General features: G+C 45.5%; 2 protein-coding genes across 5 annotated transcripts in view; one reads left to right on the top strand and one right to left on the bottom strand.

Annotated features, from left to right (window-relative positions):
- Nucleotides 1-20,192, bottom strand: part of LOC8024959 (CKLF-like MARVEL transmembrane domain-containing protein 4) — a 52,196-nt gene that overhangs the window by 21,578 nt on the left and 10,426 nt on the right. The window contains exon 1 of one of the 3 annotated variants that reach the window (XM_042287152.1): nt 407-634. The exons of the other annotated variants lie outside the window; for them this stretch is intronic. The gene's annotated coding sequence lies outside the window, so the exon portion shown is untranslated. Of the gene's footprint in view, nt 1-406; nt 635-20,192 lie in introns of those variants that run through there. 3 annotated transcript variants of the gene reach the window in all.
- Nucleotides 579-13,335, top strand: LOC8024960 (kelch-like protein 17). 2 transcript variants are annotated; one of them, XM_029968972.4, is made up of 2 exons: nt 579-719; nt 8,968-13,335. In XM_029968972.4, the coding sequence occupies exon 2, from the start codon at nt 9,063-9,065 to the stop codon at nt 10,875-10,877; it is 1,815 nt and encodes a 604-aa protein (XP_029824832.1). In that variant the 5' UTR covers nt 579-719; nt 8,968-9,062; the 3' UTR covers nt 10,878-13,335. The 2 variants fall into 2 exon arrangements, with proteins under 2 accessions (XP_029824832.1, XP_029824831.1); XM_029968971.4 differs by lacking the exon at nt 579-719 and adding an exon at nt 735-1,166.

Here is a 20,192-nt window from a genome sequence, read left to right as displayed (position 1 = left end):
CAACCTTTCGACGAAGAAATAAAAAGAATAATTGGACAGAAAACGGGTGAAGATTGCCCCGTCGTCTGGACCGCTCTCGCGGCCTTTTCCGCTTGTAGGCGTGTCCAGCAGCGCGGCATGCACCCCCCGCACGACTGCCCGGTTTCGTTCTCATTCCGGGATCTCCAGTAAGCCAATACTCGCTCGGCGTTTGTTCGGGCGTTTTAAAAGAAAGCTCTTTACATCGAATGAACTTCCGAAATAAAATAGACGTGCGGGGAGACGGTGCAGTATGTGCGGCTTGTTTACGCCGATCAAACAGCGATTCACGTACGGGCTTTGAATTGCCTTTTACGGGCCGTGCTGCACGCGTTGCGGGGCCAGTACGGTCGAAAGAAAATGCTCGGTAGAAAGGATAAAGACTCACAGTTTCCTCCGGAAAGTGTTCCTCCTTAGAGCCGTGCAGCCGTTCCGAACCAGCGCGATAGCGTCAAAAATTATTAAAAGTAATCCTGATAAGCCGCCTGCGCTGAAGGCCTGGTCCTGGTCGCGTTCTTGTCCGGCGCCGCGGGGCGGGTGAAGCGGCGCGGCGATAGGGCGATAGTGCGCGGCGACGCTGGCAGCGGCGCAGCGGTTTCGCAGGTCGGTGGCGCCCTTCTGTCACTTGGTTCGCTTGCACGCGGCTTTCGAAAACCCTTTGCTGCGATTCGAATTATTTTATCCTCTGACCACTATGCCCTGTAAGTTCCACGTTCGTTGGTATTTTCAGCTCCAAAACGTTTTCCGGAGTGCTGACGATGGAATGTCTTTACTCCACTATCCAATGCAATCCAGAGCCAATCATTTGTCTGTCTCCGTCCCTCTTTCGTTTTTGAGGTCATTAGCTTCTTTCTGTTCGTGTCCGACTGTGTGTGTGTGTATTTCAAGTGCTTTTTGCCGGAATTCGGAGCTTTGTCCTTTTCATAGAATGGTACAGACTGGCTACTAACTAATGTGGTTCGATTCCCGATTATATTGTAAGCTTTCCTTTGCCGTTGACAGCGAAGAATTGTAGCTAACGGTTCGTTCACCACGTTAGTCCTAATCTCTCTGGCAAACAATAACAGCTGATAGAGATTCGGAACAGCCTCCCCGAACCCTGCTATGTGTCCTTACGCTCTGCTTCATCTCTGGGGTGCGTGCTTCAGGTAAGTTAATGTAGAGTGGTTTGCACCGCAGATGCGGCGTACTGGTGGTTGGTTAGTTCGGCGGCACCGTTGATAGCTGGTATAGTGGCTCGTAATTTCTCGTCACCCAGCAATATTGCAACGGCTTAGTACTTTTGACGAAGTCGTGTGTGTGTGCGTGATAACAATGATTGTCATTGAACCTCTCTGATTTTAAGGGCATTCTTTTGCTGTCCTTACTTGGGCAGCCGCTAGCTTTCAGTGATCGCCTTGGATTTCACCTACGGGCACTCGCCTGGAGTCAGAAAGTCGTCAGTTCAGACATTCGTATGGGGTTACTCTTCGTGTAAAGGTGTCCCACTTCGCGAAAATGCGAGTTTCGTCCAAAGTGCTTCGATGCCGGCGAGGATATACATAACTGTGCATTCTCAGGCTCACGTGTTCATTCAGTAAATGTGTAATCTTGTAATTGAAACGGTGGTGCACACTTTAGGATAACGGTATTCAGACGTTTTCGAGGTCTATTCAGGCTAACACAACATAGGTATTAAGTCCATTCGTAATCAGCTCGTTTAGACTGAGCTACTGGACACATTGCACAAACCATTTCCAGCGCTTTCTGGTAATATGTGCAAGTGGGGCTGCCTTCAAACGGTGCCGAATTGCCCCCCCCCCCCCCCCCCCCACACACACACACACACACACACACACTCTTTTTCAAAAAAAGATCTTTTATAGCTGTTTTTTAAGCGCAAGCATTGGAAAATATGCTACTTGTACGAAAGTGTATCTAGGGTTACATATTTTTAGCATACACCTATAAACCCCAGAAAATAACCCCTCGCCTGTGTTTCTAGGAATCGGGGAAAGTCGAGAAATTCTGAATTGGAGCTGTCATTGAATAAGAAATACCCAAACTTCACCAAGGAAAATCTTTATCCACGCCTTTATTTTTTGCTGACCCAGAACATAGCCCACACTGAACTGCGCCCCAGGCTGCTGCTTTCTTCGGGGAACTACACCCATCTCGCAGCTTGCTTCCTTTATCTATAGGGGGATGTTTTCTAGGTATTCGGGTCACTCGCATATTCCCTGGAGGTTGTAAAGTCCCACCCTTGTGTCCTATTTTCTTTACAGAAGCCCCCATTAACGGCAATTTCTTGCTGACACTGGAAAACACAACCCATAGAAAAACGTAAACCCTAAACCCTCACCCCCCATTAAAAAAAAAAAAAGACCCTGCAAACATGAAACCCCAAGTATAATTTTGATATCGTTCCCTGTTCCAATGGCTTTTGCTCTTTAGGATGGATACAGGATCCACCTCTCCCTGTGCTCACTTAATGTACTATGTGCAATTTTCCCTGTTATGATCACAGTAGTGGGAAACTACCAACATACTCTCTTTGAAAGTCCGTCCCATCGTCTGTCTGCCATTGCTTGATCACATACTCTAAGCATGTATTGGACATAAGGGCTGTGTCAGCATTAGGCATGAACTCAACTCGGCCCGTACTGAAAACAAGTGGTGCGTCGGCATTTGGCAAAAACTCTGATACAATTGCGTGCTTCGTGCCCAATGGATGGATGGATGTTAATGGCTATGCCCTTTGTAACGGGCGGTAGGTTGCGCCACCTAGCCTAAGTCTAAAAAGACAAAAACATATGATTTTTCTTGTCCTTCTAAGACCAATTTTCTCCCCTAGCTATCGCCAGGCAGTGTGGGGTATCACCAGGATGACCTTGGGGAACGGGAGGGGGAGGGGGCTGGTATCGGGCAAAAAAACTAAAAGCATCACCCTCTGCCTCTTCCCCCCGACAAGGGAGTCGCCAATTTTTCTCTGGTCATACCTTGTCGGCGTTACCCCAGCACCGGACCCATTGGGAGCCAGGGTTGATGAGACTTCGGGCCAGAGCCACGCGGGAGGGAGTCCCAATTTTCCTCTGTCCCGCCTGTCCCCAGCTGTGCTAGTTAGTTGTCCATCATTCAATTTTCCCTAGATAATTTCCACCAATCTTCTAATCGCCTCTTTGTGACTGCAATCCTTTTCTCTTCCGTCCTTCCATCGTCGCCAGTAAAACCCAGTGCCCCAGCCAAATCTATTAGCCCTTCAGGGAGGGCAGGGCGAAGCCATGTATGTGCGCTTCAAAACCGAGTGCTCTAGTGGCTCACTCTCATTATGGCGGGTGGCCTATGATGTGCCCGTCTCCTGAAATTTAGCCCTACAAGTCCTCGTCCTCAAGACTCCCATTCTTGCCTCGAACAGCAAGGAACTTCCCAGTGAATTGTCAAACACATTTTCCTTTTTTATGTCCTGCTTTTGTGACCTGTACACTGTTAGAGCTGATTTCTCCTGCATTCTTTCCTTCCACAATTTCCTCTCTGCCTCTTTCACCTCCTTTTTTACTGAAGTATTCTGCTCAGCCCCGTCACCAGTGTGTAGGTATTTAAATGCAAGCTTTCACCAAGAAATGACAACCATCAATGTTGCCTGATGGACTTCTGAAAAGAATCTATTGCACTTGGCGGCAGATTCCATCCAGCCTGGACAATGAATGTATGCAGCAGAAGCATAGTGATTGCACTCTAGTTATTGTATTCTCAAGTTAAACTACTAATTATTTCTGCAAGGGCCTCATGCATGCGAGTGTCTTAAAGGAGCTGTGCAACAATTTCAGTGCTTTGCTTAAATAATTTGGGTGTTGGTGTCTCAACCTTTCTGATGTAAAAAAAAAAAAAAAAAACGCTTTTGCCTGCATGTCTTCGTTTTTATTTTAAAAATGGACATAGATTGAGGTTTTCGGCACCTCTCGACTCCTTCACCATCTCCGTGTCACGTGCGCTCCGACGTGAAAGGGGCACGAGCGGGGTTCCGGTGAAGCTCTTTCTAGAGCTGTCGGTGAGCAGCGAGAACTCATCAGCTCGTGACCGCGTGACCACGTGCTGGTGCGGTGCGAACAATATAGTAAAAGGAGGAAAGTGCCTACGTCCGGGTCTGGCCATCTTCGTCTAGCTGTACCCCCGTCCCCCTCCGGCTTCTGGTGGCTGTTCGTGGTAGCAGATAGAGCTGACGGTTTTGTGGACCTAGGATAGATGGTGCCACTAAAACTTCGTATAATAAAAGTTTTTTCGATGATACCAGGTTTTTGACGCATTTATATTTATGTTGGAACAACGAGATTTATAGGAAAGTTACCTTTTATCGAGCAGGTATTCGCACAACTTGCTATCTTTCTACAAGACCCCCATTGAGGTTATGCCACGTGGTTCTCGTGACCGCCGCTCGCGGCTGCAGGTCGGGGAATATTCCAATTTTTGCCTCGCGATTACGCGGCAGAATCGCAACATTTCGAATGAAGGAGCTGTGTTTTCTGTTCTTTGTGACAAGATAAGCAATGTCATAAGTAAAAGATGCAAATTCTTTCAGCATTAAAATCGTTGCACAGCTCTTTTAAAGGGGGGTGCAACGATTTCCGGACTTCGGTCAAAGATTTCTGGAAGTTGCCCTCTGACACTTCTGAAGTAAAGAACAGAAAACCGATTTTGCCTGCGTGTCCTAGTTGTTGTGTAAAAAAAAAAAGATAAATATTGGCATTTCGGGCACCCCTCAACTCACTCCCAGCCTTCAGGTTCACACCTGGTCCCCCTCCTAGTGATGTCCTTCGGAGTGCCGTGCAGGTTCCCGTGTGCTATCTCGGAGAACGCTTCCTCTCCCTCTTTCTGCTGACATTAGCGGGCGTTATGCTGCAACTTAGAGCCGAGCGAGGTCACGTAATCTTTTCGCCGTAGTTCCTTCAGCTGCCACTTGGGGCTGCAGGTGGGGGAAAAAGCTTGACTTTTGCTTTGCGATTATGCAGCGGAATCGCAACATTATTAATGAAGGAGGTGTTTTCTCTATCCTTCGGGACACGATAAACAGCGTAAAAATGACGAGATGCAAATTCTTTTAATCATAAAATCGTTGCACCACTCCTTTAAAGGGATACTCCGGCAATTTCTTCATGGTCCCCGATTTGATTGAAATTTGCTAAACTCGCCAACAAACATCACTTAAATGGTATCCCAAATATTAGGTCAAAATATTGTTTTTTTGCGAAGTTAATAAATTGGCAATTTCGGGTCCTCACCATGTTTTTCAAACTGAAAGTCTGCTGGCAACAACGAAAAAGTGATGTCGGAGGAAGGCAGGGGTTTACCCTTTGGACTCTAGAATTTGTTCCCAACTGATCCGAAGCAGTTTCATGGTGTCAAATGAATGCTTTGGAAGCTCGCTGGCAATCCAGCACCCAGCACAGAACTAATGATTGGCATATTCTATTTTTTAGACTGCTTGCTCGACTGGCAAGCCTGCTTGCCACTGACGTCGAGTTAGTGAAAAGTGTGGGTATATTTGAATGTTAGTTTTTGCATCATTTTCATTTGCTGATTTCACAATAACTATTACGAATTTCGCGATACTAAATAGCATAACCGGAAAGGCTAAAGGCCAGGGAGTCAGAAAATATAGTTGATGTAGCTCAAAAAATCGCCGGAGTACCCCTTTGAGCATGTCGACTTCCACAGTAGAACCACCGAGGTGACCAAATTTTGGGAATTTTGGCCTTGTGGGATATGGTTTGCATGGTTGCGCTTGCCTCACAAGAATTGGGTGCACTTTACTGAGACATATATATTTGTAATTTGTACCAAAAGTAAGTGTGCGGATCTATTGCACGTTGAGACCTTGGTGAATGCATGCTGGAGTTAGGCATATAGAGCTCATAATGAAAGTGAGATCTCACTTTTATTCATGCGCTTAAAGGGCAACTCCGCTTCATTTTCGACATTTAGAAAACTATGTAGCCCTCTTCAGTATCATATAGGAAGACCCCATGTCAAATATTACGATCTATACTCTGTTTCATACTTAGCGTGCAACGCTGTCAAAGCTACAGGCACGAGCGCATGGCTTCATCTATGGTTTTGTTTGCGCGAGAACGCGTGCAAATGATCAACGAGATCAAGTCCCACGCTCGCGCCAGTAGCTTTGACAGCGTTCCACGCTAAGTATGAAACGGAGTATAATTCCGTTCATATATTTAATAAACTGGCCAGCAAACCTTCAAGTGAGCCAAGTCGCCGAAATCTGCCAACTCTAGCGTGCGACGTGAGGCGCAATCGTCAGCGCAGTCAGTGCGACGGAGTTTGAGCGGCAAACGTTGAGCCACTACGTCAGAGGCATGACTACGTCATTCTCACGTTTTGTTTGTTTTTACTTCTCGGAGCGAAATTGAACGATGACGTCGTGAGTTTCTCCTCCCGGTGTTGGCTGACCGGGCGTTCACGTGATCACCGTAATGCGGATGCACTAGTTTGCGCTGCCCTGCGCGCGTATCGGTCTGTTTCTCAGCTCCCCTTCTCCTCTTTCGTCTTCTCCCCGTCCTTCTCTCCCCCGGGCCATCACCGTCCACGCCATGCGAAGCGACCTGCCCGCGTCGCGTGTCCTGTCCCTCGCTCCCTCCCGAACGTCACAAGACCACGTGGTTCGACGTGACGTGGCCATGACTCTGACGACCCGAGACCAATGTTGCCTGACGCAACGGAAGTTTCGGTTTCGGTATCAGCTGATGTTTGAATTAGGATTACACAAATAATAATCCACAATTCTCGAATCCTAAGACTTAGAGTTGTTTAGTAGTGCTTTGTGAATTTGAATCACAAGTAAGCCTAAATTTTTCCGAATTGAGCGGAGTTGCCCTTTAATGTATCTGTATGGGGCTGTTTTGCTTTTGCATGACGAGTGAAACGAGCCGCGCGAAAAACAAGCAAAGTGGTTACATCAAGAGCACCCTCTTCGAAAACCTTGTCCATTTTGATGTTTTTTCTAGCAGAAATTCGATTGTGTATGTTTGCTTTAGGTAACCCGGGTTGCATGATAGCTTTTTACAATATTGTCCTTTTATTGAATGCACTGTTTGACAGGTTGCAGATTAGCAGAGGTGCCTAAACATGACCTATATTTGTCTGCATTAAAGAATTGAGGGGTTTCATTTTCTGCTGTGGCTAGGCAGTGCATTGAAATTTAACCAGAATCACTTTTAAAGGGCAACTTCGGCCAAAACTCAAAATTCAATATATTACTGGTATCGCTGTAGTGACACAAAATACGACCCCAGCCACAATGTTACGTCCGGGGGACGCCGCATTCTCAACTAATGCCGATAATAAAAATGCGACCCACCGCTAGCCGCTGCTCCTTAGCGGGCGGCCAGCGGGTTGCCGATCGCTAAAGCAAAATTGGGCCGTGACGTCAGTATCGTTCTATTTTCCTTCGATCTGGGCGTTGCGCGGAGTGCGCTTCTTTGAGCCGCTGCCGCCGCTACTTCGGCTTGTGATTGGCGTGTTTAGCCGTTGCTTTTATCTGTAGCCCGGGTAGCTTTGGTATAGCAAGATGAAAACTGTAAGTGTTTAATTTTTGTGTCGTTGCTTGATGGAATTTTTAATGTACTATGTTCTTCGTCGTTATGTATTTATGTATTGTCGTTTTTTTTGTGTTTTTTTTTTGTTTTTATTTTGTGCTGTATATGGTATTATTGTGTATAGTTGCCTGTAACCTGCCAGGGCCTGAGAAAGGCCTGCAGTATTTTCAAATAAATAAATTTCCTTTTGTTTATTTGCTTGTAAGGGCTCAAAACTCGTTTTAGCGAGCAACTCGGTGCGCCCAAGACTGCTGCAGCTGTTCCTCGAAAGATGCCGAGTAGAACTTGTAGCGCTGTGGGCTGCTCAAACAACCCGCTGCGCAACCCGGAGGTGCTTTTTTACAAGTTTCCAACGGACCGGAAATTGTAGAAGGTGTGGGTGAACGCTGTCCGACGAGTGGACTTTGTACTTCTGCTTTTACGCGCCCGAGGAAAAAAGAACGAAAAAACGGACGTGTACAGCCCAGCACACGTGTTCGGGCGCCGCAGCCCACGCCAGAGAGCCTCAAAGCTTCGTGTCTGGAACTGACCCGCAGCGCGAAAGCGAGAAGGCTCCCAGTACTGTAAGTCACTGGCGGCGCGGTGTACAGCAACGCCGCTCCATTCACAAAGCCCCAACGACATTTTAGGCCTAGTGACGAGTATGGAAAACCGCATGCACGGCGACAGCCGCAGAGTACGGCACTAAACGAGTTCACTCGTTTTCCAGTCGTTAGCTGATGGGTGTACAAGCGACGAGTACGGCATTGCGCACGCACGGCGGCGGCCGTCGAGTACGGCACCGAACGAGTTCACGGGTTTTCCAGTCGCTAGCTTTTGGGTATACGCACTAACTCTTGCTACATATGCTGGATAACTACCACGTATACAGAATTAAAACAAAATCACGTATACAGGTAAATGCCGCTCGGCCTGCGTACTCGTTGAACGAGAACGATCTTGACGTCACATTCACATAGCGGCTGATTTCCAGTGTTTCCGGGGCCTCGAGCGGCTAGTTTCGGTTTTGTTGGCTGCGCCCAAAACAAAACTTTGAGGCGTTGATATCTTTAAAACTACGCACAATAACGAGAAAAAAATTGCACCTTGCAATTCAGGGACGCCTGACTGCACTAAAAACAGTCATAATCCGAAAATCGAAAGTATGGAACGGAATTGCCCTTTAAGGGAGCTTGTCCCTTGGTGGATTGAGACTAAATGTGCCTGTTTACTTTAGAGCACAACACGTGTGTTGGCTACGGGAAAATAAAAGAAATATGCAGCCTTGTTGGCTTTCTTCGTCAAACACTATTTCTGCATTAGAGCTATGCTTGCAGCATTGAATGATTTATTGCAATTTGAGAGTCCTATGCACTCTTTCCAGGTAGCACAGACGGGATCCACTGCCAGAAAGAAGACTGACTGGCAGAGCATGCCTTGAACTTCCGCACCCTGGGGGACGTGGCGGACGACGCTGCCATGAAAGAGATCTCGAAGCAGACGGACACTGGTCCGGCCTTCCGCATGGTGCACTTTGAATCGCAGCCCCATGCCAACATTTTGCTGAATGGACTTAACTCCCTCCGCGCTCGGGGTCAGCTGCTGGACGTGACCCTCATTGCCGGTGGGCGGGAGTTCAAGGCCCACCGGGCTGTGCTCGCTGCTTGCAGCGACTACTTTCGTGCCATGTTCACGGATGCCATGCGAGAGAGCAGGCAGCCCGAGATCTGCCTGAATGGCGTCAGCGCTCAAGGGCTTCGCTGTCTGCTCGAGTATGCGTACACGTCGCGCCTCGTCTTAAGTCTGGCCAACATCCAGGATGTCCTGGCAACGGCGAACCACGTCGGCCTTACGCCCGTGGTGGAGGCGTGCTCTTCCTACCTTCAAGACCAACTCGATCTGGAGAACTGCATTGACGTGGCCACACTGGCAGAGACCTACTCGCTGCGGCGCTTGCGTAAACGCGTCTACCGCTTCATTTGCACCAACCTGCACCAGTTCGCAGAGACGGCCGAGTTCCAGAGACTCTCGCCGCACCAGTTGGAACACTTGCTGGCCTGCGACTTCCCGGTGAACTGCCCCGAAGGAGACGTGCTGTCCTTTGTGCTGAACTGGGTCGCCTGGGACGTGCGGGAGCGGCTCTCGCAGGCGCGCAAGCTGCTGTCCTACATCTGCTTCTCGGAGATTCCGGCTTCGAGGCTGGCCCAACTGTGGGACTCCCCCGTCCTCCAGTGCCTGTTTTCGAGGCGTATCCCACCACACTTGTCGGGCATCGGCGGCCTGCCCCCGCCGAGCCTGGTGAACACGCGGGGCATGGAGCTGGTCCTTCTCAAGGTGGGGGGCTTCGGGCTGTCTGGTGTCACCAATGAGATCACCTACTACCTGCCGAGTGCGGGCCGCTGGAAATACCTGACCTCCATTCCGCACGTGGAGCAGTGCAACTTTGGCACTGCTGTGCTGGGCAACGAACTCTACGTTGTCGGAGGCTGCTTCAACCAGAGCTTGCACCAGGAGAATGTGCACCCCTTTGGCTTCCGCTACAATGCCCTCACCAACGAGTGGTCCACCATGGCACCGATGCACTGGGAGCGATGTCGGTTTGCTCTGTGCGTTGCCCGGGGGCACCTCTACGCCATCGGCGGTGCAGGTGAAGTGGTGAGTGATGCCGACGCCACAGAGGACGGGGAGATTCGCTGCGAGCGCTACGAGCCTCACTCCGACACTTGGGTGCCCATCACGCCGCTTCCCGGAGCGCGGACTCAACATGCTGGAGCATCCTGGGGCCCCTACCTGTTCATCTCAGGGGGCCTGAGTTCCGACCTGGTGCTGAGCTCGCTCCTCCGTTACGACACACGTAGCGATGTCTGGGAGGTGATGCCTCCAATGTCGATTCCACGCACAGACCACTGTATGGTCGTCTACGGAGACCGCCTCCTTGTCTGCGGCGGTTGGCACGAAGACATCGCGACTGGGGCGAGGGTGCTCGCAGAATCTGTGGAAGCGTACGACATTCGAAACAACTCTTGGAGTTCAGTGACGGCTGTGCCAACGCCACGGTACCACGCGGGGGTCGCCGTGCTGGGCTCGTGGCTCTACACGGTGGGTGGTTTCCACAGTGACACCACTTTCGATCGTGCCAGTGGGATTGTGGAGAGGTTTGACCTTGACGGAGTTCTGGGCTGGGAAGAAGTGGAGTCTTATCCACAAGATGTCTGGGAGCACGTCTGCTGTACCCTGTTCGTTCCAAGATGCAGGGATGACTTGGACGTCATTCCGGACAAGACGCTAATGTGATTTCCTATTTCGTTCTAGTTTCCCCATATCTGGTTTCCCACCTGTTTCCAGAAATACCTGGATGAAGCAAAGGGTACCAAAGTACACAAGCTGTGTTGGGGAATAATTTGGAACAAATAAAGTAAGAAAGCTTTTGTACACCACTCTTGTAGGGAAAGCAGCCAACCAAACAGTGTGTACTTTGCGTTATGGCAGGTTTTTTTGTGTTTTTTTTTTCTTTTTTAAATAGGTTTTTAAAAAAAAAATTTTTTTGTTCTTGTCATTGTTTGAGTTTGAGGCTATTGGGTCAGATGCATTATCTTCGTTGTGTGAACTTAAGTGTGGTTCGTGAGCATACGTTCCAGTATTTTTTTTAACTTAGTCATATGGTTTTGTTCAAAATTCTCACGTATAATAGTACTATATTTTAATGCAGATGCAATTTTTTTTTTCATGTTTCAGCATGTGATAAAATTAGAAACTAATTTTGCGAGTTTTTTTTTGCCATTTTGAAATAATGTGCAATATTAAATTGCCTTTTAAATCATTTTAATCAACATGAAATCACTTGCACTTTTGAACCGGCTCTTAATATTACTCCACTAAACATTATGTTCTTAATATATGAGTGTCATTTGATTTATTAGGCATTCTTTTGTGCTATCTTATTTGAAGAACATGGGTTCCAGTCAGTATGCCTGATAATAGAAATGTGATGGTCTGACTACCCCTTTTTGTTGTTGAGATGGGGAGGTTTTGCATTACACAGTTGGAACAATAGTAAATAAATGAAGCATGCCGTGTAACAGCCTAATTTTTAATTGGCTTACTAATTAACAATGTTAAATTGGCAAAACGGCATATGTGTTTTTGGTTTTCTGGACTATTCATTTTGTTCCACAGACAAACACTTTCCTGAGGCTTTGTTCATTGTGAAGCTGCTCAAAAATGACACAGCAGGAATCTCAACTCTTAATTTGTCATCAGGCTCTTGTCCATTTATGCAGATGCCTAGAAAGTTCTGGGTGATCATTTGGTGGCTGTATGCTTTGTAGTAATGCCATTGCTCCACAATGTTTTGGAAATGGTTTATATTTGTTTTGGGAGCTTTGAAGTTTGAGTGAAACATATTTGTGGCAACAGAATTGTCAAATGCCAGCAGGCATGTTTTCATTTTAAACTTTAAGCGGACAGTTAAGTCAGTCTCTTGTGCCATCAAGTATTCTACTATTGCAACTATCGACATTCTTCACTGTTAAAATGATCTGCACACTGTTCCTTGGACATCATTTTCTGATGTCACATTTAAGGCACAACTTTGCTAGTGATAGTTACATCATTCTTACAGCACTGTTTGTGCATGGGTGAGATGTGTGTATTGTTTTTCATGTGTTACACTGCCTTATGGTCAAATATACTGTTGCATTGTTTTGGGGATGAAGTTCATAGATAGATACAGTGCACTGTTTCTATTGCTACAAATGATGAGCACTTAATAATGAAATGTGATTTCTCTTGTGAAAAATTCTAAAGCCTTGCCTTATCTAGCAGGGATGTTTCATTGAGTTTACTTATTTCACTTATTTCGTTTCTTTTAGAGCTAAAGAGAGGAGGATACATTTGTGAAAGCTGATGTTTGTTTTCAGGTGCATGTAAATGTATTTGCTCTGCCAGTTGACTTGGAATGTTTTCCAAGGGGCTGAAGCTATGTACTGTAGCAAATTGTTTTAATATTGTGATTATGGGCCACCTTGTGCTTCTAACATGAGTTTTTGAAATGATGGTGTAGATCACTTGTAGCATTAGACCAGTAAGCTAACAGCTGCCCAAAGATGAGAAAAGTGCCTTGGCAGCCAATTCACTTCAGCAGTGCAGGAGCCTTAGAGGATTGCCGACAATGTTCTACTGATCGGCCGAAAGAATGGTTTCCTTTGGACTTGGTGGGATTAGTTTATTGTAGAATTGTTTCTTTGGAGATGAAATGTTTTTGTTTAGTAAGTTGTACACAAATGCTGTGATTATTTTGCTTCTGATATAACTGGGAGTTAATTTTTTTTTTTTACTGTATTTTATATTAGTATTCTGAGTTCTATCAATTTTGTTGGTTCCGAAGCCATTGTATTTGCAGGACTTCCGGTTTTCCAATACTTGCCACCCTAATTTAGTTCCAGTTTCAGCTTAACATGCTGACTTCTCAAATTGAGTAGATCACAGTTGGAAGTGTTGGCTTGCCTGGTTGGTTGTATTGTCTTTTTTGGCCCCTGTAACAGTCCATGGTGTGCTTGTGGGAAAAAATATTTGCCTTTTGTAAGTAACTCCTACTCCATTATACTGAATTTATGTGGTCTTTGCCCAAATTCTTAAGCTGCCTACATATGTTGCCATATGAAGTATGTATACAGCATGTATAATAGTGCACAGTATCATTGTGTAAAGAAAGGAGACCCTGTGATATTATTTATTAAACATTCAAATTTTAGTCTGTCTTTCTCTTGCTCCGGATTGTTAGTGCAGTTGCATTATCACTACCACCAATATGTCAAGGTGCGTTACATAGGCCCTGATGTTATAAGGTTTATTAACTTGCTTTATTCATGGCACTGATGTCACTGTTTGATGTGATGAGAGACGGACTGTTTGACTCATGTGATGGACAGTCTCGGGCAAGTTACTTTCAAAAAGTAATCCTTTAGTGTTAATTACTTTTATAAAAAAGTAGCAAAGTTACTGTTACAGTACCATAACGAAAAATAACTGCTTGCAGTTAAAAAAAGAAGTAACTGCATTACTTTTTACTTGCTTCTCTATTACACAAAAATGAAGGGAAAGTAGAACCGCCCCTCCCCCCCAAAGTTGTATGAAATGCAAGTATGCACATTATGTTGTCACTAGCCCTCCTATTTACTGCCATCGGTCAGCGCATGTGTCGTTTCACGGCAGTTAGGACCATAAAATGATTGGCCAGAAACGTCAAAGGATGCCAATAATGATAGTGCTTCAAGCTATCAAGATACAGGTATTCTGTACAAGTGAGTGCGTAAAGGTAACGGCCTTTCACATCGCATTTACACTTGGCTACAACCAGGTCGTGACTCCTGGGAAACTATGTGTTCGCAAAGTACCGTCGTTACTTTTATCGTAACTTCAGGAAAAGTAACAACTACAGTTACAATATACATTTAGAAGGAACACATAATGTAATGTATTATTACATTAGACCGGTGTAATGTAGCTGATGATATTGATACCTTGTATATGAACTATACATGTTCATGTGTGATTACAGAATGCACAGGAGTAGGGATAAAAGGGAGAAATTGTTCTAGAAAATGAACTGGTTCTGACATGTACAAACATGGCGTGCAGGCATGTTAAAAACACCTCGTTTGCAATATTGTGTATAAACATCACCAACTAACCACAAAAAAAAAAAATGAACTAGCGGTATTGCGGTAGATTGTTTTGGGAACAAAAAGGTGGTTTTGTCAAGTCACCTTCCAAAATGTATTCCTTTGGAAAAGCACAAGCGGCAAAGTCGTACCTACAAGTGCAAGCGTGTTGCTCTCAGCTAAGCTTGCTCTGCCCGAACGCGGGTGCTCGCCGAGCATGTTCAAAGCGCGGAGCTCAATCTTATACCTAAAGTGATAAAAGGGCAAAGAGGAAATATACGTAGACGTTCTAGCGCAACCGCTGTATTGTCGTGTAAAAAAAAAAATTAAAAGTTGCGAGTGGTTTAGTTACAAAATAGCGACAAATTTTCTCATTCGAACTTTCTGAACATCTCTTGTTTCAATCAAATAACGGTGAGTTTCTGAGTCTCGCATCTGGTCCCAATTGCTGGCGCTACATTTGGGCGGATACTGAGCGGATAGAGATATGCATACCCCTTAAAAAAGCTATCTTTTTTTTTTTTGTACATACGCTAATGGGCATATACTGGAAATATATGAAAGCTTTAATGTCAAATTTCACTAGAAATTCACGATCTGAAAGTGGAAAGAGAACAATCGGACGGATTCTGATGCCCGCTTGAATATGCATGAATGAGCAGCTATTTATCTGGAGCAACTCTCAATAAATAATATAAATGAGAAAAAACAAAATAGCAACAGTAGCTCAGTGAGCACGAAACGGCTTTTCTAGAGGGTTTTGCTTGATATTCGAAAGGAAATGTGTACAATTACAGGAGGGCTATTGCCTTTACTGGTCTAGGTTGCACTTCAGCCTATTCCAAGGATATACGCATCCTAACATAGCCCAGGAAGCAGCCAGCATAATCTAACACATTGCACTTCTAATTTTAACTGGAAGATTATTCTTCAAGCATCAGTAAAAATAATTCCACCGCATTTAAAACTGCTCCTCTACATACACAGTGAGCACCCATTTAGTTATCAATTTTTGCAAACCTGTTTTTCTCCAACATTTTTAATCAAATTCCTCGGTAATTCCATATCAGATTAGATTGATATTCTAGCTACACCAAATCTCCAGAAAATCCACTCCATCTGCACATTGTTTCTATAAAGTGCCGTAACTAAGTCCGAGAATGCTTGAGATCTCTCTAAAAATGTGGGGAAAAAAAATCTGACGAAGACAACGAAGTTTGAATAAACGATATTTTAATTTTTTTGTTGTCCCCCCCCCCCCCCCCCCCCATCTTGGGGTCTACAATACGTCAATTAATTACCAGCTCGCCTGCACTATCACTGCTTACAATACCCCTTTGTCAGGATTTCAGCTTCTCTGCGCCGTTCCTAAGGGCATCAATGAGCAATCTGCATATTGGTGCTCTTAAGTACTACATGCTCGTTGGTGCTCATAAAGTTAATTTCCAAAGCCGGCTTCAACTCGGACATCAAGTCTGCCACTACATCAAGTAAATCTAGAAAACGTGTACTTCACTTGAAGTACATTCTTTGAGTCTGTACTTGTACCTAAATTTTTTTTTCTTGTACTTTCCGAAGAAAATACAACTCCTGTCTTCAAAGTACATTCCCCTAGTTTGGTATTGTTAAATTTTTATCGCAAAATGATGCTTTGTCAACTCTGAAGAAATACTGGGAGGGATATTCTACTCTCACCAGAAACGCGAGCAGAGGACGCATTGCTCCGTTTGTTCTGGGGGCGGTTTTCCCGTAGCTATTCGAACGCTGGCTATTTCTCGCTCGGTCAGTCCAAGCGAGGAGGTTAAAGATATTAGGAGAGGCCAAGCGAGGAGGTTAAAAATATTACGAGAGGACAATTAATCATAATGTAACACCTAAGATTGTAGTAGTGCGGAAAAACCAAGAAACTTTCAAGTCGAAGTGTCTCAATGCTTTGAAACGTTCACCTCTGTTGTCTTCATCCAATACTGCCAAATATGTGGGGGGGAGGGGGGGTTGGTTTTTGGGGGGGGGGGGCAATATTTGGTTATTTTGAGACAACAAAGAAACAAACAAGCAGCAGTGGTGTGTCGCATTGCAAATCAGCCGATTGTCCTAGCTACACCCCAGTGATTTTCCAGGGGAGCCTTGTGCTTTCTGCTTTTTGTAAACTCACCGTTTTTTTCCATCTTCAGCTTTCATTTGCATATACGGCTAAGTTAGGACCCACAATAATATGAGAAAGACATCAACGTGCTGGCAGTTTTCAACAGAACGAAGGAAGCACACGTTTTTCTTGCCCTGTCGCACAATGGCTCAACAGGCATAAATAAAATCTCTTCATTCGGCAGTTTTTGCTTCCCTGACGATTTTTATAGCAGCATTATAAGAAAATACCTGTATTTTAAAGGTATTTTCTGACGGCCAGAAGCCCGAGCTCAGAGCCTTATCTTTCGCAGTTGGTCTTGCTGTGGGAGAGTTCGTGCAGCCGAGGTACCTTTTTGAGCAGAGATCACACTTGTGGCCTAGTAGTGGTATTGCCGTTACGGTTGATTTGCATAAAAAAAGCTAAAAGCAAGAAAGAAAAAAAACTCCCCCTCTCCCCTTCCATCTTCCCGCCCCCGCCCCGCCCCCCCCCCCCCCCCCCCCCCCCCAAGGAAAAAAAAAAATAATGACGTTTGCAATTCTGTGCAATGCGAAATTAGAGCGCAGCTCTTGAGGCGGAGGAGGGGAGGGTACGGAGGGGATTGTATGCCTCTCCTCTGCCTCCGTACCCTCTACTCCTCCTCTCCTCCTCCCCTCCCATTTAGCGGGAAATTTTCGCTAAATTTCCCGTGTTAAGTTTCCCCGCCATATTCAGCGGAGAAATTTTCGCTAAAATTAGCGGGAAAATGTTCGCTAAATTTCCCGCTAAATTTCTCGGGCAAATTTTGTCGATAAATTTAGCGGAAAATTCAGTGAAAATTTTCCCGCTAAATATAGCGGGAGAGTTAGCGAAAATTTCCCTGCTAAATTTAGCGGGTTAAGTTTCCCCGCTGAATTTAGCTGGCAAATTTGCTTCGCGTGACCCCAACACCAATTCAGTTTCCCCGCTAAAATTAGTGGGGAAACTGTGACGTCCCATAATGCAACACGCGCGGATACGCCGACGCCGCTCAACCCGGAAAAGAGCTACGCCCTAAAAACAAAAACAGAATAGTGCAAAGTGTATGAACACGTTATATGAGCAGAACTCGCTCCTTCCGAGCTGAAATGAATCGACAATATACAAGTATTATTTTTGGCGCATGATGGCCCTTTCATGCCCTTTCATTCGCAAGGCGAATGAAAGGGCATTATGAAATATTGTTAAAAAGTATTTTTACATTACTTTGAAAGTACATTCTATTTATAGTACTTTACTTCAAGTATATTGCACCCAGTGTACTTACTACTTTACTTGAAGCACATCGCCTCTCATTTACTTTGTATTTAAAGTACTTTTTAGATGTACTTTACCCAACACTGGTGCTACTAGCCTAAGTACCACACTTCACGTTGAATCTCATACATTGGGCGTGACCTTGCTGTCAATGTGAATGGGCTTCCCGTTTATAAAAGGGTATAGGTTCCTTTTACGGTGAGAAAACACTGTTATCTTTTCTGGCACACACACGGTATTTTCCATCTTGAATGATAGACTGTACGTCGAGAAAGAAACTTCAGAGTGGCGGCCCGGAAGCGTAAGCGTTTCGACCTCATGGCCACCTACTAAAACGACGCCACATATTATTGGTCCTCTTTGGCAGAGGACGTCGGCCTTTGAATTGATAAAGGAGGTCATCTGCCGCCGCATTGGTCACCCGCCGCTGCTTCAAACGCTGCCAATCACAAGTTGGACGGGTTTGCCCGCACAGCAAGCGCGCTGATAACCTGGCGTTTGCGGACGTACGGGTGGTCCGTGGGCCACTCTTTTCCTGCTTTCTCGGCGATCCGCGTCGGGGGTGGGCCAATCTGGCGACCGGTAGAGCACTCATGTTATCCGGGTTGAACTCTGAGGAGGGGAATGATTTCGCCGTAGCTTCAAGGGCCTTTCGACGAAATGTGCACTGTGACATGACAGGGGACGAATAGCACTGAAGCTGGTCTGAACGGGCCTCGCGGGTGACCGCCGCCAACAAGACGGATCGATAAAAAATATAATAATAATAAGTGTGTTGTTTAGAGAGCCGGAAGTGAGTCATCATCAATAGGCGAATTGTCTCTCAGCTGTAGATTCGAAAATTTAGCCAGTGCAGTACAACTGCGAGACTGGAGTCTAACGTGCACCACGCAGTAGAGATCAATGTCCACACGCCGGTACGATGCTCGTCCAGGGGCCCTAATCTGGACGCTTGGCGAAAAAGTCGGCGAGGAATTCGGCGGCTATGATTGGCCGGCGCCAAGGTCAAGTGCGGCGTTGGCCAATCACGACCCCCAGATTTCTCGCCGAATTTCTCGCCAAGTGTCCAGATTAGGGCGTAGTTCTCACGTCTCGCCAAGCGTCCAGATTAGGCGTAGTTCTCACGTCTCTGAGATCGAAACGGGAAAGCAGGGGAATGAGCCCATGATTCCTGGGTTCTGCAGCGCGAGCTTTCACTCCACTTGCTCCGAGCTGGTGTGCGCTAGCCCACTCGGCCACCGATTTTATTTCTTTATTACATCGGCCACCGATTCCTCCACCCATTTATAGCGGACACAGTGCTGATTCAGACTTATGTTCCAGCGAGATATAGCATCAAATACAGATTGGATTAAAAATTAAAAACGCGCTCAGGTAGCACGCAATTTATTTACTTATTTTTTATGCCAGTGTTTTTTTATGTCGATTCTTCGTATTCCCCTCCCCTACTGTAAAGCCCTTACGGGCACTGTAGGTTATCTGAAATAAATAAATAAAAATATTTAATCACAGGAAAAACATGGAACTAACAATCCACCCCACTATCGCGCCGACACGTGCCTCAAGAAAGCCACCTCATCACTGAGTAAACAAACCTAAGTTTGACTGACGCATGTTGCGTCTTCCCTTTTCTATCCCAAACATTATCACATTTTTGGGAAAAGGCGTTGATAAAACTGTATCAGAACTGCTGGAAGCTTATGAGATAGGAAAGAAAGGCACAACGTGCGTAAGTCAAACTTCGGTTTGTTTACATAAGAATGAGGTGATTTTTGGAGGCACGTGTCGACGCGATAGTGATGTGGATTGTTAGTTCGATGTTTTACTTATAAAATATTCAGTTGAAGTTCAGCGCTTGTCCCGCCTACACCTTCCTCGTCTTTGTTATTTGTGCGCCAGGTAGTGACCAGACATACATATACGGAGAGGTATAAAAAAAAAAACAATTTTAAGTGAAGAGCCGCAGTAGAAAGAGGGAATGGCAGTTTTTTTTCTTTATTTCTCTCATCTGACTGGGTGGCCTAAGCAAATTACACTAATAAAGCAATATTTCTTTATTGTGCGTCAGCATTCCTGAACAAGCACCTTAACTTTCACATCAAATGACGTCATATAGCCCTGAACAGAAGTTGTTTGTCCGTCCTGGTCTCATGCTATCTTTATTATATCACCATACTGGTTGAGAAGAGTGTCTAACAGCAGTACACAAAATTTCTTCTTCCATTTACAAATAGAAGATGCTAACCCAACCCAATTTCAAGGGCTGCGCGTCAAGGAAAAGGACTCGGGCTCTGCAAGCATCATCACTGTGGAGCTGGAGGAGTTTTCATTTAAGGCGACGACAATAGTGGCCAGTGCAGTGCTCATTCTTGCATTGTTCTGGGTCTACATCCTTTACTGTGAAAAACTGGAAGATTGTTTGCCATGCTGAGTTATTGCATTCATCAGTTTCAAATCATGCTGCCTTCTCTCGATACAATCACAAAGCTGTATATGTATAAATAATTTGCTTTGCAATTAAAATTGATTTGGTTAAAGAGCACCATG

Source organism: Ixodes scapularis, unplaced genomic scaffold, assembly GCF_016920785.2.
Source record: "Ixodes scapularis isolate PalLabHiFi unplaced genomic scaffold, ASM1692078v2 PGA_scaffold9__187_contigs__length_104089568, whole genome shotgun sequence".
Classification (NCBI taxonomy): Eukaryota; Metazoa; Arthropoda; class Arachnida; order Ixodida; family Ixodidae; genus Ixodes; species Ixodes scapularis.
Note: the sequence above shows the minus strand (reverse complement) of the source record. Positions and strands in the feature narration are given on the sequence as shown.